The sequence below is a fragment of the Miniopterus schreibersii genome, assembly GCF_964146895.1.
Source record: "Miniopterus schreibersii genome assembly, chromosome: 10".
Taxonomy (NCBI): Eukaryota; Metazoa; Chordata; class Mammalia; order Chiroptera; family Miniopteridae; genus Miniopterus; species Miniopterus schreibersii.
Genome location: NC_138110.1, coordinates 58,947,628 through 58,966,935, shown reverse-complemented (window position 1 = coordinate 58,966,935; position 19,308 = coordinate 58,947,628). Strand labels below are relative to the sequence as shown.

Genomic DNA, 19,308 nt, shown 5'->3' with positions numbered 1-19,308 from the left:
CCAGTCAGCTAAGCGATATCAGGTATTATATCCGAGTTGCAAACTTTTAAAAAGGCAAACCGACAGGCTTTACGTCCTACCTCATTGCCCCTTCTCGTCTCACCCAGTGGCAAACAGAAGGAAAAGCAAGGAAGGCGGCCACGGTTCAGAAACACTGTTTGAAAACCAGAGAAAGAGCTTTGCTTGACCTTTAAAGCACAAATAGAAAATAGTAAATCTCCTTCCCTCTCCCTGGCCTCCTCCAAGCAAAGCACTAGCAGCAAAGCCCATGTAACGTTTTACAAAGACTCAAGGACAAGGCAGGGCGGCTGAGCAAGAGGGCTGGGCTGCGTGTTCTGCCCGTGTTGGCTTAGCTCTGGTTCTGGGAACAGGTTCCCCAGTCCAGCCTCACTGGCACCCTCGGAGACCAGGGAGGGGGGGTGGAGGGGCATCAGATGAGGCAGGCCTAGGTGCAGAGGCATGAGATGACCACAAAGAGTGTCATGCTCTGGCTTGCCGCGCGATCCTGCGGGGCCAGGCGAGCAAGAGCTTTGGCAACTCCTTGCGGAAGCTGTCGTGCAGCCAGACGTAGATGAATGGGTTGTAGCAGACCGAGTTCATGGCGAGCCAGTGGCAGAGCAGCTGCACCAACCCGAAGGCGTAGCGGTCGATGGCGCTTGGGTCGAGGTCCCGCAGCAGGTTGAAGACGTGCAGCGGCAGCCAGCAGATGGCGAACACCATCACCACCACCAGGAGGCAGAAGGTGCGGCTGCGGCGCGCGCGGTCCCAGTCGGCCTGGCTCTGGGTCACGCAGCCCGGCACCACGCGGTTTCGTAGCTTCACCGATACTCGGACATAAGATAGGAGGATGACCAGCAGGGGGAGCAGGTAGGTCACGAGCAGCAGCCCCCAAGCGTAGAGCTGGCTCTGGCGCTCCTGGGGCCCCCAGAAGTCCTCGCAGAGGCGCACGGGGTGCGGCTTGAGCTCGACGTGGTAGGTGTGCAGGGCGGCCGGCAGCGCCAGCACCGCGGACAGCGCCCAGGTGGCCAGCACCGCGTAGGCGCTGGAGTGCAGCGAGACGCGCCGGCGCAGCGGGTGCACCAGCACGACGTAGCGTTCCACTGCGATGGTGGTGAGCGTGAACACCGACACATAGACGGTGACGGGCTGCAGGAAGAAGACCAGGTGGCACAGGCCCCGGCCGAACACCCAGCCGCACGGCTCGAAGGCGTAGGCCAGCGTGAGCGGCACGCAGGCCTTGCACATGAGCACGTCGGACAAGGCCAGGTTGCCGATGAGAAAGTTGGTTACGTTGTGCAGCCGGCGCACGCGCGCGATCACCAGCACCAGCAGGCAGTTGCCCACCAGCCCCACGATCACCACGATGCTGTAGAGCAGCACGATCAGCCCCTTCAGTTGATGCACCAGCTGCAGGCTCTGGAACGGAGTGACGCCCTGAGCTCCCGGGCTAGCCACCGACCCATTGCCCACCAAGGCCTCTGCGCTCTGGTTCGCTGGAGTTGAAGCCACCGGGGGAAGTTCAGAAAATAAGTCAGGGACCAGGGGCTCCTGAGTCGGCAGGGAAGCCATGGCTACCTGTCCAAAGAGAATCAAAGTCGGTCAATTCTCATTTTCTATCTACCCCCTCCTACCCAACCGCTCCCTCCCCAATTATCCAAATACTCCCTTTGGAGTAACTGGCCAAGATAAATAACAATTTAAAGTGCTGCCATCCCACCTCTGCAAAAATAAATCGGTGCGTGGTTATGCACGCACAGGTTATTTAAACGCCTTCTAATCCATTTAGAGCTCTCTCAGTGGGCGCAGGCTAGACCCAGGGGCACGGTCCTACCCGGTGAGTGCGACTTGGCGAACGGGAAAGCTATCGAGGGAGGGAGAGGTGCAATCTGTCCTCTGGAGTTCCTCCGCCGGCGACTGCGGTGCCGGCTTCTCGCTTTTCCGCGGGAGCTGAACAGATGCAGGAGTTGCCAGTGGGCTCGCAGCTTTTGAGGGGGGCCGGGAGCGCCTCCCCTGCCCCGCCCCCACTCCAGCGCACCCTTGTATGGAAAATGGCGGCGGAGCGCACACCACCAGACTCGGTGCTTAGACAACTGGAGAGAAGGGCGAGTGACAGAAGGATGGAAACGGCAAAGGAAGGAGGGGTGGACAAACCTGGGCGACAGAGACGCGACTGCAGGAGCTTGCTGCGCCCTAGGGGAGTTCCGCTCCGGAGAGGGTGGGGCGGACGAGGGGAGCATGGGGCAAGAAGCGCCAGGTCTCTCGGGACGACCTGGTGCAGTTTCAGAGGGAAGGGGCTAGAGAGGAGTGGGGTGGGGACTGAGATGCACGGGGTGTGGGGGAGAGCGAGGGGCCCGTCCTTAAGCGCTGGATCCTGCGTAGAGTCCAGGCTGGGGTGTAGAAAGTAGCGTGGGGGCTCCTGCAGGGATTTAAAATGGAGAGCCCTGAGCTCCCCGCAGACCTGCGGGCCCTCGCCCTCCCCGGGACCCCCGAGCGCTTCCCCCAGGCTGCGGTTCCCGCCCAGCCCAACACAGGGTTCAGCACCGCAGACAGCTCCCGCGGGCCCGGCTTTTGGGAGCCCGGGTGCTGCGGAGGGGAGTTCCGACCCCTCTCTGGGTCCGAAGCATTCGGAAAAGGGACCAGCCTGGTTCCTGGGGCTGCGGCTGCGTCTCCAAGTGCAGCAGGGTGGAGTGGAGGCCAGTGAGCAGGGGTCTCTGGGCGTTGGAGGGTGGTGACTCTGTCGCCTCTCTAGATCAGAAAATACAGCCCTCATGCCAGTTATACTGCACAGACACACTTAATACCCGGCCCCCACTACTCCCCAATCACCCTTTTCGCTCTTTCTCAGCCCCCATGCCCTGTCCCTCATCTGCGTGGCTCTCCCAGGACAGAATCTAAGTTCCTGGGCCAGGACCCTACCCTGTCCCCCTTATACGAACACCCCCCAGGCCTCCTCACCTCATTTTAGGAGTGAAATATGTCTATACTAGTAATTGCAGGATTTCCACTTGGAAAACAGAAGTAACAAACATTTGAGAAGCTTAAAAGTTACATAAAATTTTAGTTGTATTAAGTCGTCCTTGAAATGCAAATTAGCCTGGACCACGGGGGGGAGGGGAGGGGAGGGGAGGGGAGGGGAGGGGAGGGGAGGGGAGGGGAGGGGAGGGGAGGGGAGGGGAGGGGGTTTTATAACCTCCCTTCTGTGGGCAAAAAAAGGGCCCCATACTAAACCTGACAACTCAGCACAGGCCTGCAAGGCAAACCCTACAAACTCAGAGACTGAAAGTAATTGCATAGCGTGGTCTGCACAGGAAAATTCCTAACTGAAAGTGGATTATGGCGAGTAGTCACATCCCAGGTCCGTAGCTTCCTTTACAAAGATGAATCATTACCTTAAATTAGCCCTTCTTCAATTGTCTTTTTGCATCAAAGATAACATACCTTTAAAATATGAGAGTAATCTCTTTTTCCAGACCCCTGAGGGCCCAGACCACACCAGAGGGCTTGACCACAAAACCCCTCATTGTTATCTTGGCCCCCGAATACCACCTCTAAGTGCTGTAAGTGTTCATTGTTAACTGTCCCACACCCACCAATGTAAAAGAAGCACGCGTCTCTCCATTCTACTCTTTATCCAACCCTAGAGATTTCCCAGCTTTGCTTTCTCCCTGGTCCCTAATATACCACCAGTGGACTTCATGTAACCCTCTTATGTCTCCTCCTTTGATTGTAATGTATAAAATAAACTGCCGTTCTCTGGAGCATTTTCTCAATCCTTTGAGTTTTTGCTTCCTAGCTATTGTCCTCTGGAGCATTTTCTCAATCTTTTGAGATTTTGCTTCCTACCTATTGTCATCAGTTTGGCTCAGATAAACCCATAAAAATTCTCTACAGGTTTAGATGTTTCTTACTCGACACTCCTCTGAAGCTATCTCACCCCCTCACATCTTACTGCCTTTTTCCAGAGGGTGGAGCTCCCTCGCCCCTCTCCAGCAAGCCCTTGTCCTTTGTCTTCTGGATGCAGATATCTCTGTTAGGGCTGATAGAAGTAAAATTATTTCACCCTCCAAATTCAAATGATTCACTCATAGAGGAGGAAAAGTCAACACTGGAACAAAAGCAATCAATTTTATGCACCTGTATCCATTCTAAACCCACGCTCTCCAAGTTATAATCAATTTAGCTAAAGCCCTGAAAAAAAAGCTTCCAAATATATAAGAAATGTAGCAGCCCCTCATACCAGGGTTTCTCACCCTCCACACTAGTGACATGGGGGGCAGGGTAATTCTGTCATGTGGGGAAGTCCCGTGCATTGTAGAATGTTTAGCAGCATCCCTGGCCTCTACCCTCTAGATGCCAGGAGTGCACATACCCAATTGTGACAACCAAAAATGTTTCTAAAAATTGCCAAGTATCCCCCTGAGGGTGAGAGTGGGGGACCAAATCACCCCTGGCTGAGAACCAGTGCCTTACACCAATTCAGCACTCTTAAAGTTCACAAAGTCGCCTGGCCAGCGTGGCTCAGCGGTTGAGCATCAACCTATGACCCAGGAGGTCACAGTTCAATTCCCGGTCAGCGCACATGCCTGGGTTTCGGGTTCCGATCCCCAGCAGGGGGCGTGCAGGAGTCAGCTGGTCAATGACTCTCTCATCGATGTTTCTATCTCTCTCCCTCTCCCGTCCTCTCTCTGAAATCAATAAAAACATATATTTTTTAAAAGTTCACAAAGTCCTCTGCTTGAAAGCGCTACCAGCCTTCACAGTCAGCTCTCTTCAGACATCTGAACCCCAGAATTGTATTTCCAAAAACCCTGCATTTACCAGGTTGTCTACTCATCGCTTCCTAAAAGAGCAGCAGGGCAAATGGGAAAAGATGATGTTTAAGAAAACCCTAAGATAAGCCCAAGCTGACTACCAAATAGAGGCGATCACTGGGCCCAAAGCCCAAGTAAGGAACAGATACAGCTCTTGAGCTTGTGTAAGGGCTCCGCCATCACTCAATGTGGGCCTTGGGCATTTTATTCTGCAAGAACCCCCATTTTGGAGAATATAAGAAATTCATAAAAATATCCACCTCTGGAGGATGTTGAGAAGATCCCATATGTGACTGAACTGCACATAGTGGCACCTAGTAATGGCGACTACTCTTGGATGCTCCTTTGTCCTGCCTTATGTCACTGTCTCTTGTCAAGAGGGTTTCAGGGGGGCAATTCCCTAAACCCTTCCACTTGAACATTCCTCCAGAAGATTGTCTGTGGTGAGGAGAGTTCACCGTTTTTCGGTCTAAATGCTCTCCTTCGTTTTATTACCGTTTACCAGTCATGCAACGCCCCGGGTGAAATGTTGTGTAAAAAATCAAGGACAGAAAACAACAACTAAACATTATTGGCTGGAAATGTGCACTTCAGCGAGTAAGAAGGAAGCCCATGTGGATCACTGTGACGTAAGCCCATGGAAAATGCCACTGCCACCACCTGCTGTGAAAGGGGGCATTAACGACCACTGGGAAATTTACTAATTGCCTTAGCAAATCAGAATTGTGTTTACCCTTATAGAGCATATTTATTTTAATTCACAAGAGTCGTTAAAGCATTCATAACATTTTTTACTCAACTGTATCAACATTGCACATGTTGTTTAAATGTGACTCCTTCCTATGCTTATGTAAAACATACACAACAATTTAGAGCCATTATGAATCTCTATGAGTGTTCAGGTGGCAGGAAATGAATGAAAAGTGAGTGCTCTAATTATCAGAATGTTCTACAGGCTGCGGCTTTGTGTGAGGAACCCACCTCCCTCTTTCCCCAGCCCTGCTTTTCCCAGGGGAGGGCTCGCGGTGACTCCTGCATCCCTGTCAGGTCCTGGGGTGGAGTAACTAGGCAAGCTTGCTGCATGGCACAGCTCCCTTCTCCTCCTTTCTGTGGTTTAATTTTGAAATGCATGTCTTTAATAATATCCCAAGTGGTCCATGAGTGATGCTGACAGTGTGGCCTGTTTTGATAGGATTATCCAGGGATGAGGGGAGACCCAGGCTGGCTGAGTTGCTTCCCCCCCACCCCCAAAACTCTAGGGCAGCTTTAGTCCCTGACCTTGGCCTATCTAGGGCCTCTTGCCACAGGCAGCCTCATTGCATACATCCCTGGGTCTCACCGTATTCCTCTTCAGGACCCAGCCAGGTCACATTCTGTACCCCCCAAAAAAAGCACTAAGAGACACAAGGCTTGACCAATCGACTCAATTCAAGATCTTAGCACATTCTATTTTTTAACTTTTGATTGGATTCTTGTCGATACTCAGACATGAGCAGCAGGGATGGCATATCTCAGCTTAGTCTATCAGGAGTAGAAAATATAAATAAATAAATAAATGATTAAATAAATAAGTAAGTAAATAAATAAAACAAAACAAAACAAAACACTCGAAAGCCATTTCTATAACATTCCTTTCCAAAGGCAGGCAATTTGCTTTCCTATTTTTGATTCCAATCCTGTTTCATAATCAACTGGAAATGGCTTTTATGGATGGTTACAATCATCTTGTGTTTGCATTAGGGCATTCAGCAGTAAGGACTCTTTGTGGTCACATCTAGATAGAAAACTGGACCTTGTAGAAGCCCCTCATTCTGGTTGCCTCCTGACCAAACACAGAGACGGACCCAAACCACGTCTCTCTATGTCCCCCCTCTGAGTTATTCTCTAGACACATCATTCTGGTGCTACTGTCTTGTGAGCTAGGGACTCTTCCTGTTTAGTTTTTAACAAAATGCAAAACTGGAATGGTCCTTGTGTTTTTCCAGTGATTTACACGTGTGTGTACATGCACGACATCCAGGGACGGCAGTTTGACAGTTCAGATGTCTAGGAAGGTGTGATCTCCCTGTGTTTTTTCTTAGCTAGTGGGCCTTTGTCACCAGGGAAACAGCCCAGCATTCATCCTTGAGGACACCGAGAGCAGTGTCTCTGCAGAGGGCGAATAACATGGATTGTATGCCTCTTGTCCTCTGTGGCTCAAAGGCCACCTATGTCAGCATCACTTCTGGTGCTTATTTTAAAAAACTACAGATTGATGGACCACAAGACAGACCTATTAAATCAGCACTGCTGAAAGCGAGAGCTGGGGAAATGAAAATATCACAGGCACTGTGGGTTGTTCTGATGCGTACTCAAGTGTGAGTACCGTGTCCTACAGTCTGCCACTAGGCAGTGAATCTATGGAACCCTGGCTCCCTACGGTCCCACCGTGACTGAGATGCAGCCACCAAACCCAGCCTGGCTTGCCACCAGAGGAGCCACACTGGGTCTCAGCCCATCCCCTCCCCTTACATGATAAATATGGGAAGACAGTTGTACTGTAGGAGCTCAGTGCTTTTCCTATATTCTGTCTTTTTCAAGTTATTTTTAGTGACATAAATAGCACATGAACACATTCTCATGTTTTATAGACATGAAACAGATGAGCCTAAAGCTCCCTTTGACCTCCACCCTCCATCTCAGTCCCTCTCTCAGAGGTTACACTTGTCCTTTCCCTGTGTGTTAACATATATATATGCCTGAAGCCACGGAAAAGTAGTATTGATGGACATTTAGGTTGTTTGCAACTTTTTGCTATTATAGGCTTTACCAAAATAAAGATGTTCCAGATATAGGTCAAAGACTATAAACTTTCAGCCCTAAGATGACAAATTCTAGGGATCTAATGGACAGCATGGTGATCATGGTTAATAATACTGTATTATATACTTGAAAGTTGCTTAAGAGTGTGGATCTGAAATGTTCTCACCACAAATAAAATAAATGGTAGTTATGTGGTATGATGGAGGTGCTATGGTGGGAATCATTTCGCAATATACAAGTGTATTAAATCAACACCTCACAATTATACAATATGTCAATTATATCTCAATAAATCTGTAGCAAAAGGTCCATATGCTATTCCAGTATTTGGATTAAGAGTGAAGCATATATATTATCAGTGGTGATGTTTCCAGTGACCATAACATTCTATTGCTGCTCAATAGTCATCTATTTTGTAAAAACTCAGGATTCAAATTCAGAAAAATAAAAATAAAATAAACGCGTTCCCATATGCCTCTTTGGGGAGGATTTCTCAGGGGTCCATTCAGCAAAGAGAAATTTCTCAGTCACAAGATGTGACCCAATTCACACTGCAGGGGACTCTCTTTGCTGAATGAATTGTAAGAGCTCATTACATCGGCGTGAGTGCTTATGATGGTCAGCTGAGTGTGGGGGAAACAGTGCTCTTGAACCAAGCAGCATTCTTCATGGATGTTGGGACTGGATGCCAGGGCCCCCCAACTGGGTTTTCCTTCATGTGGCCTAAGGGCTACAACCCCGGGAGCACCATGCTGTTCTTCACTAGTCCGAAAGAGCCAGTCGGGGGACCAGAGGAAGGACACAGCCTTTATTACTTAGTTATTAAGACGTGATGAGTAAGTTACTGCACCCTAGGTCTAATCCTAACCCTAACCATTCTCTAACATTGCCCTCAACATATCACTAACCCTAGGTCTAATCCTAACCCTAACCATCTCTCTAATCCTAGCCCTCAACATAATCCCAACTCTAGGTCTAATCCTTACCCTAACCATCTCTCCAACGAGAGCCCTCCACATAACACTAACCCTAGGTCTAATTCTAACCCTAAGCATCTCTCTAAACCTAGCCCTTCACATAACCCTAATCCTAGGTCTAATCTTAACCCTAACCATCTCTCTAACCCTAGCCCTCAACATAACCCTAACCCTAGGTCTAATCCTAACCCTAACCATCTCTCTAACCCTAGCACTCAAAATAACCCTAACCCTAGATCTAATCCTAACCCTAACCATCTCTCTAACCCTATCCCTCCACATAACACTAACCCTAGGTCTAATTCTAACCCTAACCAACTCTCTAACCCTATCCCTCAACATAACCCTAACCCTAGGTCTCATCCTAACCCTAACAATCTCTCTAACCCTAGCCATCAACATAACCCTAACCTTAGGTCTAATACTAACCCTAACCATCTCTCTAACCCTAGCCCTCAACATAACCCTAACCCTAGGTCTAATCTTAACCTTAACCATATCTCTGACCCTAGCCCTCAACATAACCTTAACCCTAGGTCTAATCTAACCCTAACCATCTCTCAAATCCTAGCCCTCAACATAACCCTAACCCTAGATCTAATCCTTACCCTAACCATCTTTCTAATCCTAGCCCTCCATTAACACTAACCCCAGGTCTAATCCTAACCCTAACCATCTCTCTAACCCCAGCCTTCAACATAACCCTAACCCTAGGTCTCATCCTAACCCTAACAATCTCTCTAACCCTAGCCATCAACATAACCCTAACCCTAGGTCTAATCCTAACCCTAACCATCTCTCTAAACCCAGCCCTCCACATAACCCTAACCTTAGGTCTAATCCTAACCCTACCCATCTCTCTAAGCCTAGCCCTCAACATAACCCTAACCCTAGGTCTAATTCTAACCCTAATCATATCTGTAACCCTAGCCCTCAACATAACCCTAATCCTAGGTCTAATCCTAACCCTAACCATCTCTCTAACCCTAGCCCTCGACATAACCATATCCCTAGGTCTAATCCTAACCCTAACCATCTCTCTAACCCTAGCCCTGAACATAACACTAACCCTAGGTCTAACCCTAACCCTAACCCTAACCCTAAACCTAGGGTTAACCCCAACCCAAATCCTAACCCTAACCCTCACCCTAATCCTAGACCTAATCCTAACCCAAACCCTAACCCTAACCTCCTAATTCTAACCCTAATCCTTACCCTGTCCTTAACCGTAAAACTAATCCTATTCCTAGGCCTAATCCTAACCCCAACCCTAACCCTAACCTAACCCTGACCCTAAACATAATTTTAACCGTAACCATAACCATAACGCTAATCGTAACTCTAACCCTAATCCTAACCCTAACTCTAATCTTAGGTTGAATACTAAACCTAACCCAAAGCCTAACACTAACCCTAGGTCTAATCCTAACCCTAACCTTAGTCGTAACTGTAACTCTAACAGTAACCAGAACCCTAACCCTAACCCTAACCCTTGGACTAATCCTGACCGTAAACCTAACCCTAACCCTAACTCTAGTCTAATCCTAACCCTAACACTAAACCTAACCACAACCCTAACCCTAATCGTAACCCTAATATTAACACTAATCCTAAGTCTTTGTCTAAACCTAACCTATCGCTAACACTAACTCAAACCCTAACCCTAAACTTAACCCTAACCCTAGGTGCAATCCTAACCTTAACTGTAACACTAATCTTAACACTAACCCTAACCCTAACCCTAACCCTAGCCCAAACTCTACCATTTTACAGACCCACCAACAGTGCACAAAGCTTCCAGTTTCTCCACATTCTTGCTAACACTTATTTTTTCTTCTTAATTTTTTAATAGCCTAATGGGTGTGAAGTGTTTTCTCTTTGTTGTTTTGATAGGTATTTCCCTAATAACTATTGTTAAGCATCTTTTCACGTGCTTATTTTACATTTATTTTTCTTTGAAGAAATGGTAATTCAGATGTTTTGCCCATTTTAAAATTTATTTTTTGTTGTTGGCTTGCAAAGGTACTTTGTATATTCTAGCTATTACACCTTTTCCAGATATATGATTTGCAAGTATTTTCTCCCATTCCATGGTTGTTTCATTTTCTTGATAGTTTCAAGAAGAAGTTTTTAACTTTGATGAAGTTTTTCTTTGGCTTCTTATGCTTTTGGTATCATATAGAGAAACCATTGCCTCATCCAATGAAGATTTATACCACCCGGCTGGGTGTGGCTTAGTGGTTGAGCATCGACCTAGGATCCAGGAGATGGTGGTTTGATTCCTGCTCAGGGTATATGCCGGGGTTGTGGGCTCCATCCCCAGTGGGGGCGTACAGGAGGCAGCTGATGAATGACTCTCATTATTGATGTTTCTTTCCCTCTCCCTTCCTCTCTCTGAAATCAATAAAGACATATTAAAAAAAAAAATTAGGTCTATAATCCATGGGGACTCCGCAAGGCTTGGGGACCACAACCCTAGGGGAGCAGGGGGTCAAGAAAGGGAACCTGGGCCTTCCTGCTGCCCATCCCACAGCCCTGTGGGTGTCCTCAGGGACCCAGGGGCAGTGCTCAGTCTCCTGCTCCCTCTGCTTACTCCCAGCACTCTGTGGCTCTCAGGAGGGTGCTTCCTTTCTCTCTGTCCTGGCCCTTTCCCTTCCCTCAAGGACTGGGTTTGGAAACACAAAAGCCAAGGACTCATTCCCAGCTCCTCTGAGAGGCTGCTGTCAGCCTTTCCCTGAGGTGACAAGTGCCTCCCTGACAGAACAGAGTATAGGAGATGGGACATCATCTAAGTCCTATTCTTATTCAAATTGTTCAGTCTGAATCTAGTCGTGGGAAAACCTAAATCCAAATTATGCAACATTTGACAAGATGCTTGGACACCTAAAAAATGTGTCACGAAAAACAAACCAAAAAGTGGGGAACCTGTTTTTGATTCAATGAGACTAAGGAGACATGATAACTGAAAGCAGCAACTGGTCCTTAATGGGGCCCTGGATGGATACAAAGGAAAAGCCATAGAGGACCTAACGGGTGCAGGGTGTGCGGCTGTGCTCTAGCTGGTGTTCATGCAGGGCCTGGGGTGTGCTCCTGGGTAGGGGTGCTCAGGAATCACTTGTTTAATTAGAGGGTGATAGTGGAATTGTGATCTTGCAGTGATGTCCTTATTCTTAGGAGTTGCGTGGGTGGAGCGTGGCATGTGCAGCGTACACTCAAATGGCTCTGAGAAAACTGTGTACCTAAGAGGGATAATGCAAATCCCGCAAAATGCTGACAACTGGTGATTCTGGGTGAAGGACATGGTGTGGTGTTCATTATACTCTTCTTTCAACTCAGGGCAGGGGCTTCCTCACACTGTGCCAGGTGGAGAGGGCCCAGATTCCATACATCACACGCTTTCCCTCCCTGCTGTGCAGATACAGGGAGTTTAGGGTCCTTCCCTGAGACCCTGACCAAACCTTCATGGCCCCTCCCGTTGCAGCAGAAACACTCAGGCTTGGAAGGGATAACAGTCCACCTCAGTCTCACAGGCCTGCACTGCTAGCCAGAGGGTGGCCCTTAAATCCAGCCTGGCTGTCTCCTGCATTCACTCGCACCTCTGTCTGGCTGTGCCCAAGGCAACCAGAAACCTCTTCACTTACCTGTTAAGTCACCCCCAGCAAGATCTCAGGACAGGTGTAGGCCCAGGAAGGCTCGTCCCAGAAGTCCATCAGTGCCACCCATGGTCACTGCTCAGAGCCACTAAGGGGCTCCAGAGATGAGAGCATGCTGCCCAAGCACAGGGAGTCTGGCCCACAGGATTGGGGTGAGCTCTGAGAGGCCCCACTGGGGAGGGGGTGGAAGCCTGAACAGAGCTCCTGGGAAAGTGGTTCTGTGTTTCCCTTGGGCCTGAGACACTGGGAGACCAGGTGTCTAAAGCCTAGCCTGGCCCAAGGACTTTCTAAAAGGCATGTTCTTACCACAGGGCATTGGAACCTACTGTTCCTTCTGCATAGAATCCCCATGTGCAAAGCTGGTTAATGCCCTCTGTCCTTCAGGCTGACCAGAACGCCCCTGCCTGGGCCAGGTTCAGTAGTGCAGCACAGCTTCCACAGGACACCACGCTGTCAGAGTAGAGGAAGGACCCAGTACCCCAGCCGAGGCATGTGCAGAGTTGGGTCTGTGGAAACGGGGGTGTGTGTTGTGAGGGCAGCCCACCTTGGCTCCCATACAGCAGCTATTATGCATTATTTCTCAGAGGAAGCCAGTAAGATGCTGTACACATTTTCCAGGTAAGGAAACCGAGAACTTAGTTTTCTTGCCCAGGATCATGGAGCTGGTGAGTGACAGATCTGGAATCATGGCCTGTGGCCAAGTCTGCCTATCTCTATGGTGCTGCTCTTTGGAAGGGGGTCTGGCTTAGTCTCCTGGGGAGCCCACTCCCCCTGCCTTCTCCCAGCCTGGCCCACCCACCACAGTAACACCATGAGCCCTTGGTACACGTTACCTCATTTATTCTCACAACATGCCTGTGAGGTAGGGAGGGGCAGGGACTGTCCCCATTTTACAGAGGAGGAAGTTGAGGCACACAGAGGTCAAGTGACTTGCCCAAGGTCACAGACGGTGGCCAAGCTGGAATGGGGCCCCAGAGCAGGCCCTCGGTTCACCTGGGGCCCCTGCAGCAAGTACCAGACATAAGGATGTCTCTGGTGCTGTAGTCTACACCAAGTAGAGAGCAGCCTTTGTGCACTGAGCTTGCTGCAGGCTGAGCCTCCCCCTTCCTCTGCCCTCCCCACCCCGCTTGCAGGCCTGGGCCACTGCAGCTCAGGGCTCATGACACCCTGGGAGAGGAGCTAGGGGGCAGGGGGAGAGAGAAAGGTGGTTGGGGTAAAAAAATAGAACAGAAAACTCAGAGGCTAGGAAGGTGGGAGGCCAAAAAAAAAAAAAGGGCTGCTTACACACAAGGTATATATTTTTACACACACTTGTACACACACCTAGATATAGTACATGTAAAAATATATGCTATTCACACACCTGCCTCCTGCCAGGTGCCCCAAGAGCCAGCGGTGGCACTAGTGGGCATGGGTGAGCAGATGGGCGTTTGTTAAATATACACTCTAAGGTCTATGTGCATATGTACACATACTACAGACACAGCTGCCAGCCCTTCGGGTACTGTACACAGGCTCGGCCAGGGACAGACAAATGGGGGGTCCCTCTCTTGAGTGACCCTTGTGAGTCACTCTGAGTCACACGTTTTGCTGAAAGAAGGGCTGGAGAGACGAAAAAGGCGGGAGCCTGGAGTGTGATACTGTAGCTTTTATCTCATTTCCCCCCCAAAGACTTAAACCCGCCTCATCTTCTCAGGGAGGCACATCACCAGCCCGACCCTGGCAGATGACAGGGTGAGCGCTGCTTCTGCTGGGAGGAACCTACATCTGTGTGTGTGCACGTGTGTGACTGTGTGTGAGCACTTAGCGGGGGAGGGAATGCATGTCCATCTCTCTGTCCTCTCGGCTCTCCGCCACAAAAAGGTCTGAGAACTAGAAAGCTGCCAGCCGGGGTAGTGACCCCTGTGTGAGCTCTGAAGGGAAAAGAGAAACGTAAGAATGAAAACTCCGAGGTCAGAGCAGGGGTAGCTGGGAAAAGAAGGAAGGACATGGCAGGTGCCCAAGGCTGCCCTTGGACTGTCCTTGTCTTGTAAACACGCTAGTTTAAGTTCTCATTAGATAGAACAAGTATAAAGACTGCAGTCTGGAGGCTGGGCCGGGGAGTTGCCGAAGTTCATCTATCTAGTCCACCATGGCCAGCAAGAGGAAAAAAAAAGTTTTATAGTTTTGTGGTTTTGTTGACTTTTTTGTGTGTGAAGTCTTCATAAACCTAAAGCTGGGAGGGACCCAAAAAAGCCAAATTGTGAGCCCTTGTATGCGTCAATTTGAAAGTTGGCTCAGGGTCTCTAGATAGAACAACCATACTAAAGGTTGAGAAAATTTCCGTTCCATTTGCATTTAGTTTGTGTGGTTTTTAAAAATGACTTAAAATTGTTTGCTTCCTGCTTCCTGGTCTCAGAGCCGGGTCTGGGCCTCGGGGACATAAATCTCGATGCTGTCCGCACTCTCTGTGGCTGAGTTCTGCCTCACGGAAGCTGCCCGCTTGGCCGCCAGGAGTCTCTTGCGGGCCTCCTGACGCTGCTTGTCCCCGGCGTCTGAGGCCTTGTCGCGGCTCACGGCTGGCTTGGATTTGGCTGGCTTCTTTGGGACTGGAGGGGGTGGTTTCTTTTCTTCCTTTAGTGAGACAGTGAGGAGGGAAGAGAAATAAAATAAAGGTGCCACCTTTGGTGTGGCTCTACCACCCCTATATGCTGGCAGCTGTAGTCTCTACCCCAGCCTCCCGCATTGGGCACAAGCAGCACACATTTGGAATCAGGAAGCCACGAGAAGCGATGATAGTGGGAATAGCACACGCATAGGAGCAAAAAGCAAGCTAAGAATCCTAGAATGTTCCAGCAGGAAGGGACAGACAGGTGACCTGTTTCCACCTCTGCTTTGAACTATTGGGGGCTTGAGATTCAGGAATGAACCTGAGTCACAAAGACAGAGATGGGATTTAAATTCAAGGCTGCAAGGCCCATAGTCCAGTAACCAATCACCATAGGGGTCAGTGGGTGCTGTTCTTTTACAGAAGGAAATATGGGCCTCAGGGAAGAAGCTGCCCCCGTATACTCCTGTATGGCCTGAGGAGAAGGACCCCTTTTCTGCCTCTAGAGTTCAAACAGCCATATCTACACTAGTGCTCAAGGCTGTGGGCATGTTTCCCAGGAGCCCCATTTTCTGAACATGCAGGGCAGGATGGCATGCTTTAGGGGGCCGCCTCAACTACACAGAGCGAGCAGCGTGCTGGATAAGTGCTGAGCATGGACCCCGCACACAGATGGACGTGAGCCCCCAGCTCAAAGACGACACACGGAGAAGGGAGCCAAGCAGCACTGACCGATGTGGGCAGCGTTATTGCCGACCAGGAATTTGTCCCTGGACTTCCCCTCCGCACTGCTCCATGCTCACCTTCCTCTTCTCGGGCGTCTCCACCAGCTGCCAGCTGTTGGCCTTGAGATGGTAGAGTTCATCAAACTTCATGCTGATGTCCTCTATGGACAGCTGTAGCAGGTCCCAGAAACCTGCCAGGTCCTGGGCTGTTGGACGTGGGTTGGCGTCAGGGTTCTGCGGGGCAGAGCGGAATCAGTGGGGCAGCAAGGCAGAGAGGCTCATCCTGCACCCCAGCCATGGTCTCCTGGTCCTGCCGGCCATGGTCAGGGTCCCTTAGGGCCTGGCCTAGTCTTGCTCCTCTATTCCTAGGGTTAGTATCTGCATGAGCACATGAAGCTAAACCTGGTCACTGCGAACCCTGATGGTGGAGATCTTTGGGAGAAAGAGATAGTCCCATCACAAGAGTAGGCCCTGCACATACATGGGGAGGACTGAGGCCTTTGCTACCACTGTAGGGCTGCAGTAAGGAAGGCCTCATGCCCCTAAATGCATGCCAGGCCAACTGCTCTCATTTTATAGGGAGGAAACAGAAGTTCCTGGCCATGGTCTCCTAGTGAGGTGAGGAGAAGTCAGGATCTCTCCCATGTGGGTATGATTACAGAACCTCATGGGGTTTCCCTCCCATCACTTTGTTCTCTGTCAACATGTTCCTCATCATGACTGCCCAAGCCAAACCCCTACAGGTCCCAGAGATAAACACTCTGCCACTGTTCCCCACCCTAGGAGTACAGCCCCCCTGGCTAGTGGGAGTGAGGCTTCCATGCTCCCAGCAGGAAGGGGTGAGGGAGAGGGAAACTTATCAAGCCTAGTGGTGGTATTTTTAAATTTCTTACCTTGATTGACTTCTTAGATATAGAATGTATATTATATAAATAAATCGGTGTTTACTCATCTTTAACTTTCATTGGCTATTTTTACATCATTTTTCTATTTCAAAAGGTATTAGCGATCTGAAAGGACCATTCCTGGTCCCTTTCTCGTGCTAGGTACTGACACACATTGTCATCACTTTTCTAACGCTAGGAGGAGGTCACAGAGGCATAGAGAGGCTAATCCAGCTGGGCGATCTGGCAGGCAGCCAAAGGCTAGAAGCCCTGTTGTGGAGGAAGAATCACTCACACTCACCAAGTTTTGCTCACAGAGGCCCCGGAACTGCTGGAATTTCTGGGACATCAGTAGCTGGGCACTGCCCACAGCACTGAGGACTTTTCCTAAGACTGAGAAAGAGAAGGTTGAATAGTGAACTGAGCAGAGCACAGGTTTGTTGGGCGGAAGACAGGGTCAGTCAGGGTCATGGCTTCCAGCTCCTCACCCCACCTTAGGATACCGGTAAGTCATTATTTGATGATGGCAGTTGGTCTTCATTTTATATATTAATCCATTCTCATTGTGAAAAATGCAAACAAGCCTGGCTGGTTTGGTTCAGTAGTTAGAGCCTTGGCCCAAGGACTAAAGGGTCCCGGGTTCGATTCTGGCCAAGGTCACATACCTCAGTTGCAGGCACGATCCCTGGCCCCAGTCGGGGCGCATGTGGGAGGCAACCAATCGATGTGTCTCTCTATGTCTCTCCTCTCTCTCTCTCTCTCCCCCTTCCACTCTCCCTGAAAAGCAATGGAAAAAATATCCTCGGGTAAGGATAAAAAATAAAATATAAATTGAACTCCCATCCCCTAGTTTCTAAGGACATTTTATGGCAATAAATTTGAAAAGAGTTTAAATGGAAACTTTTTCCAGAAAAATGTAAATTACTATGACAGACTCAAGAAGAAATAGAAAATTTGATTAGATCAACAATTGTTTTTAAAAAGTGAAGCGGAAGTTAAACATCTTCCCAGAAAAAGGAGCCAGGCCTGTGAAGTTTTACAACACTTTCAAGGAACAGATAATCTTCCAAAGAGTAAATAATGGTAGAAAATGACACAACTAATTTCAGGAGCCCTGACAGCAGACAGGACATCCCAAGAATAGATCACTTTTATTATGAACATAAATGTAAAAGTCTTAAATGAGATATAAGCAAACAGACTCCAACAGAAGAGTTAGCCATGCAACATTTAACCAGGAATATCAGTTGATCTTTCAGGGTGACTTCAGTTTTAAAGTGGTGGCATAAAGCAATACTACCTCCCATTCCCCTCAGAAATCCCTGAAAAGTAAAACAGAGTAAACAAGAAATGGAAATGCAAATTGTCTCTGACAGAACCTGGAACACTGTGTGAGGGTGGCTGCCATGTGAAAGGCAGTGATAACCACACAGCGGGTCTTGGGGTTGAAGGTCTCAGAAAAGGTGACAGTTTTGAGTTCTCCAAAGTAGCACACCTAGAGGAGAGAGGCAATAATCTCTTATTTGAAAGAAAAGGGGGTGTGGACTGTAGCAGGGCTTTCCTGAACCGGTTGAGCACAAAGGGTGGGGGAGGGGCTTTGCTTAGTAAGCAGCCCTCTAGTGCCTGGGGAGAAGACAAGGGGCACAGTCCTGGCCCCTCCCACAATGATCAACGATCTATGATCTAATGACAAGAGCTCACTAGGAAATTAGTAATTGAAAAGGAACCAACACTGGAGGTAAACAGAGGTATTACAGGAAGAACAAATGACAAATGAACATTCACCAGAAAATTGTTGCCAGGGAACAGATGAAAAGTGTGACATTTAGCTGTGAATACAGGAAAACAGTAGTTCAAAGCCCAAATGGAAGTGCTCGAAACAGATGCAAGACAATGGAAGGAGATAAAACTTGAGCTAAGTACAAGCAAGAAAAAATCAGGTCATCTCAGAAACAAGGGCTAAAGCAGCACATGAATAAACCCTGCTGAAAACTAGGAAGGCCAAGGTAAATAGAAACGCAAAACACTTAAACTACTTGATCAACAAAACATCTTTTTAAGTGAGTAGCTAGCTAAGCTGCTAGGAATAAAATGAGTACCCCCACCACCCCTGCTGTAGGTAGTAGGAACCCATGCCAGGCTTGGTCTAAAGTAGAATGGGAATAAACAGAAAAGTCTCCCCTGAGAATTCCTAACCATAAAACTGCACTTGGGTACCTTATTTTTTAAGAAATAAAGTTGTTAAATGTATTTAAAAAAAGCTATCAAAAAGAAAGTGATAAAGAGGCATAGAAGAGAGAGGGAGACTCTATCAACATTCTAAAAGAAGAGAATAGAGAGAATGGAAGAAAAATATTCAAAGAGATTATGATTTAGAATTTTCCAGAAATGGCTGACACCAGGCCTCAGAGTCAGGAAGTCAAATGAATCCCAAGCAAATCTACACTTATTTACAGTAAAACCAAAGACAAACTTTTATTTATTTATTTAAAAATATATCTTCATTGATTTCAGAGAGGAAGGGAGAGGGAGAGATAGAAACATCAATGATGAGAGAGTCATTGATTGGCTGCCTCCTGCCGCCCCAGACCGGGGATGGAGCCTGCAACCCTGGCATGTGCCCTGACCAGGAATTGAACCACAATCTCCTGGATCCTAGGTCGATGCACAACTGCTGAGCCAAGCCCGGCTGGGGAAGACAAACTTTTAAAAAGCAGCCAAAGGGAGAGGAAAGATAACTGCCATAGGAATTAATTAAACAGCAAACTTCTTGACTACAACAATGGATGAAAATTGAATATAGTACTGAAAGAAATGTATTAACTTAGAATGCTATACCCAGAGAAACTATTATTCAAGAATGAGTGTG

At 48.5% G+C, this 19,308-nt stretch overlaps 1 protein-coding gene and 1 pseudogene across 9 annotated transcripts in view; both read right to left on the bottom strand.

The window, feature by feature from the left end:
• Positions 1–480: 480 nt before the first annotated feature.
• On the bottom strand, positions 481–1,569 carry LOC308562695 (prolactin-releasing peptide receptor pseudogene; annotated as a pseudogene). Its single transcript has one exon. The product of its transcript is annotated as a prolactin-releasing peptide receptor pseudogene (transcript).
• An 11,497-nt stretch (positions 1,570–13,066) lies between these two features.
• Positions 13,067–19,308, bottom strand: part of DLGAP4 (DLG associated protein 4) — a 97,052-nt gene continuing 90,810 nt past the window's right edge. For all 8 annotated transcript variants that reach the window (XM_081148999.1, XM_081148998.1, XM_081149003.1 and 5 more), the window contains 3 exons: positions 16,741–16,832; positions 15,634–15,789; positions 13,067–14,856 (listed from right to left, as the gene is read on the bottom strand). In XM_081148999.1, the coding sequence (XP_081005125.1) occupies positions 14,638–14,856; positions 15,634–15,789; positions 16,741–16,832 (467 nt within the window). In that variant the 3' untranslated portion in view covers positions 13,067–14,637. The remainder of the gene's footprint in view (positions 14,857–15,633; positions 15,790–16,740; positions 16,833–19,308) is intronic.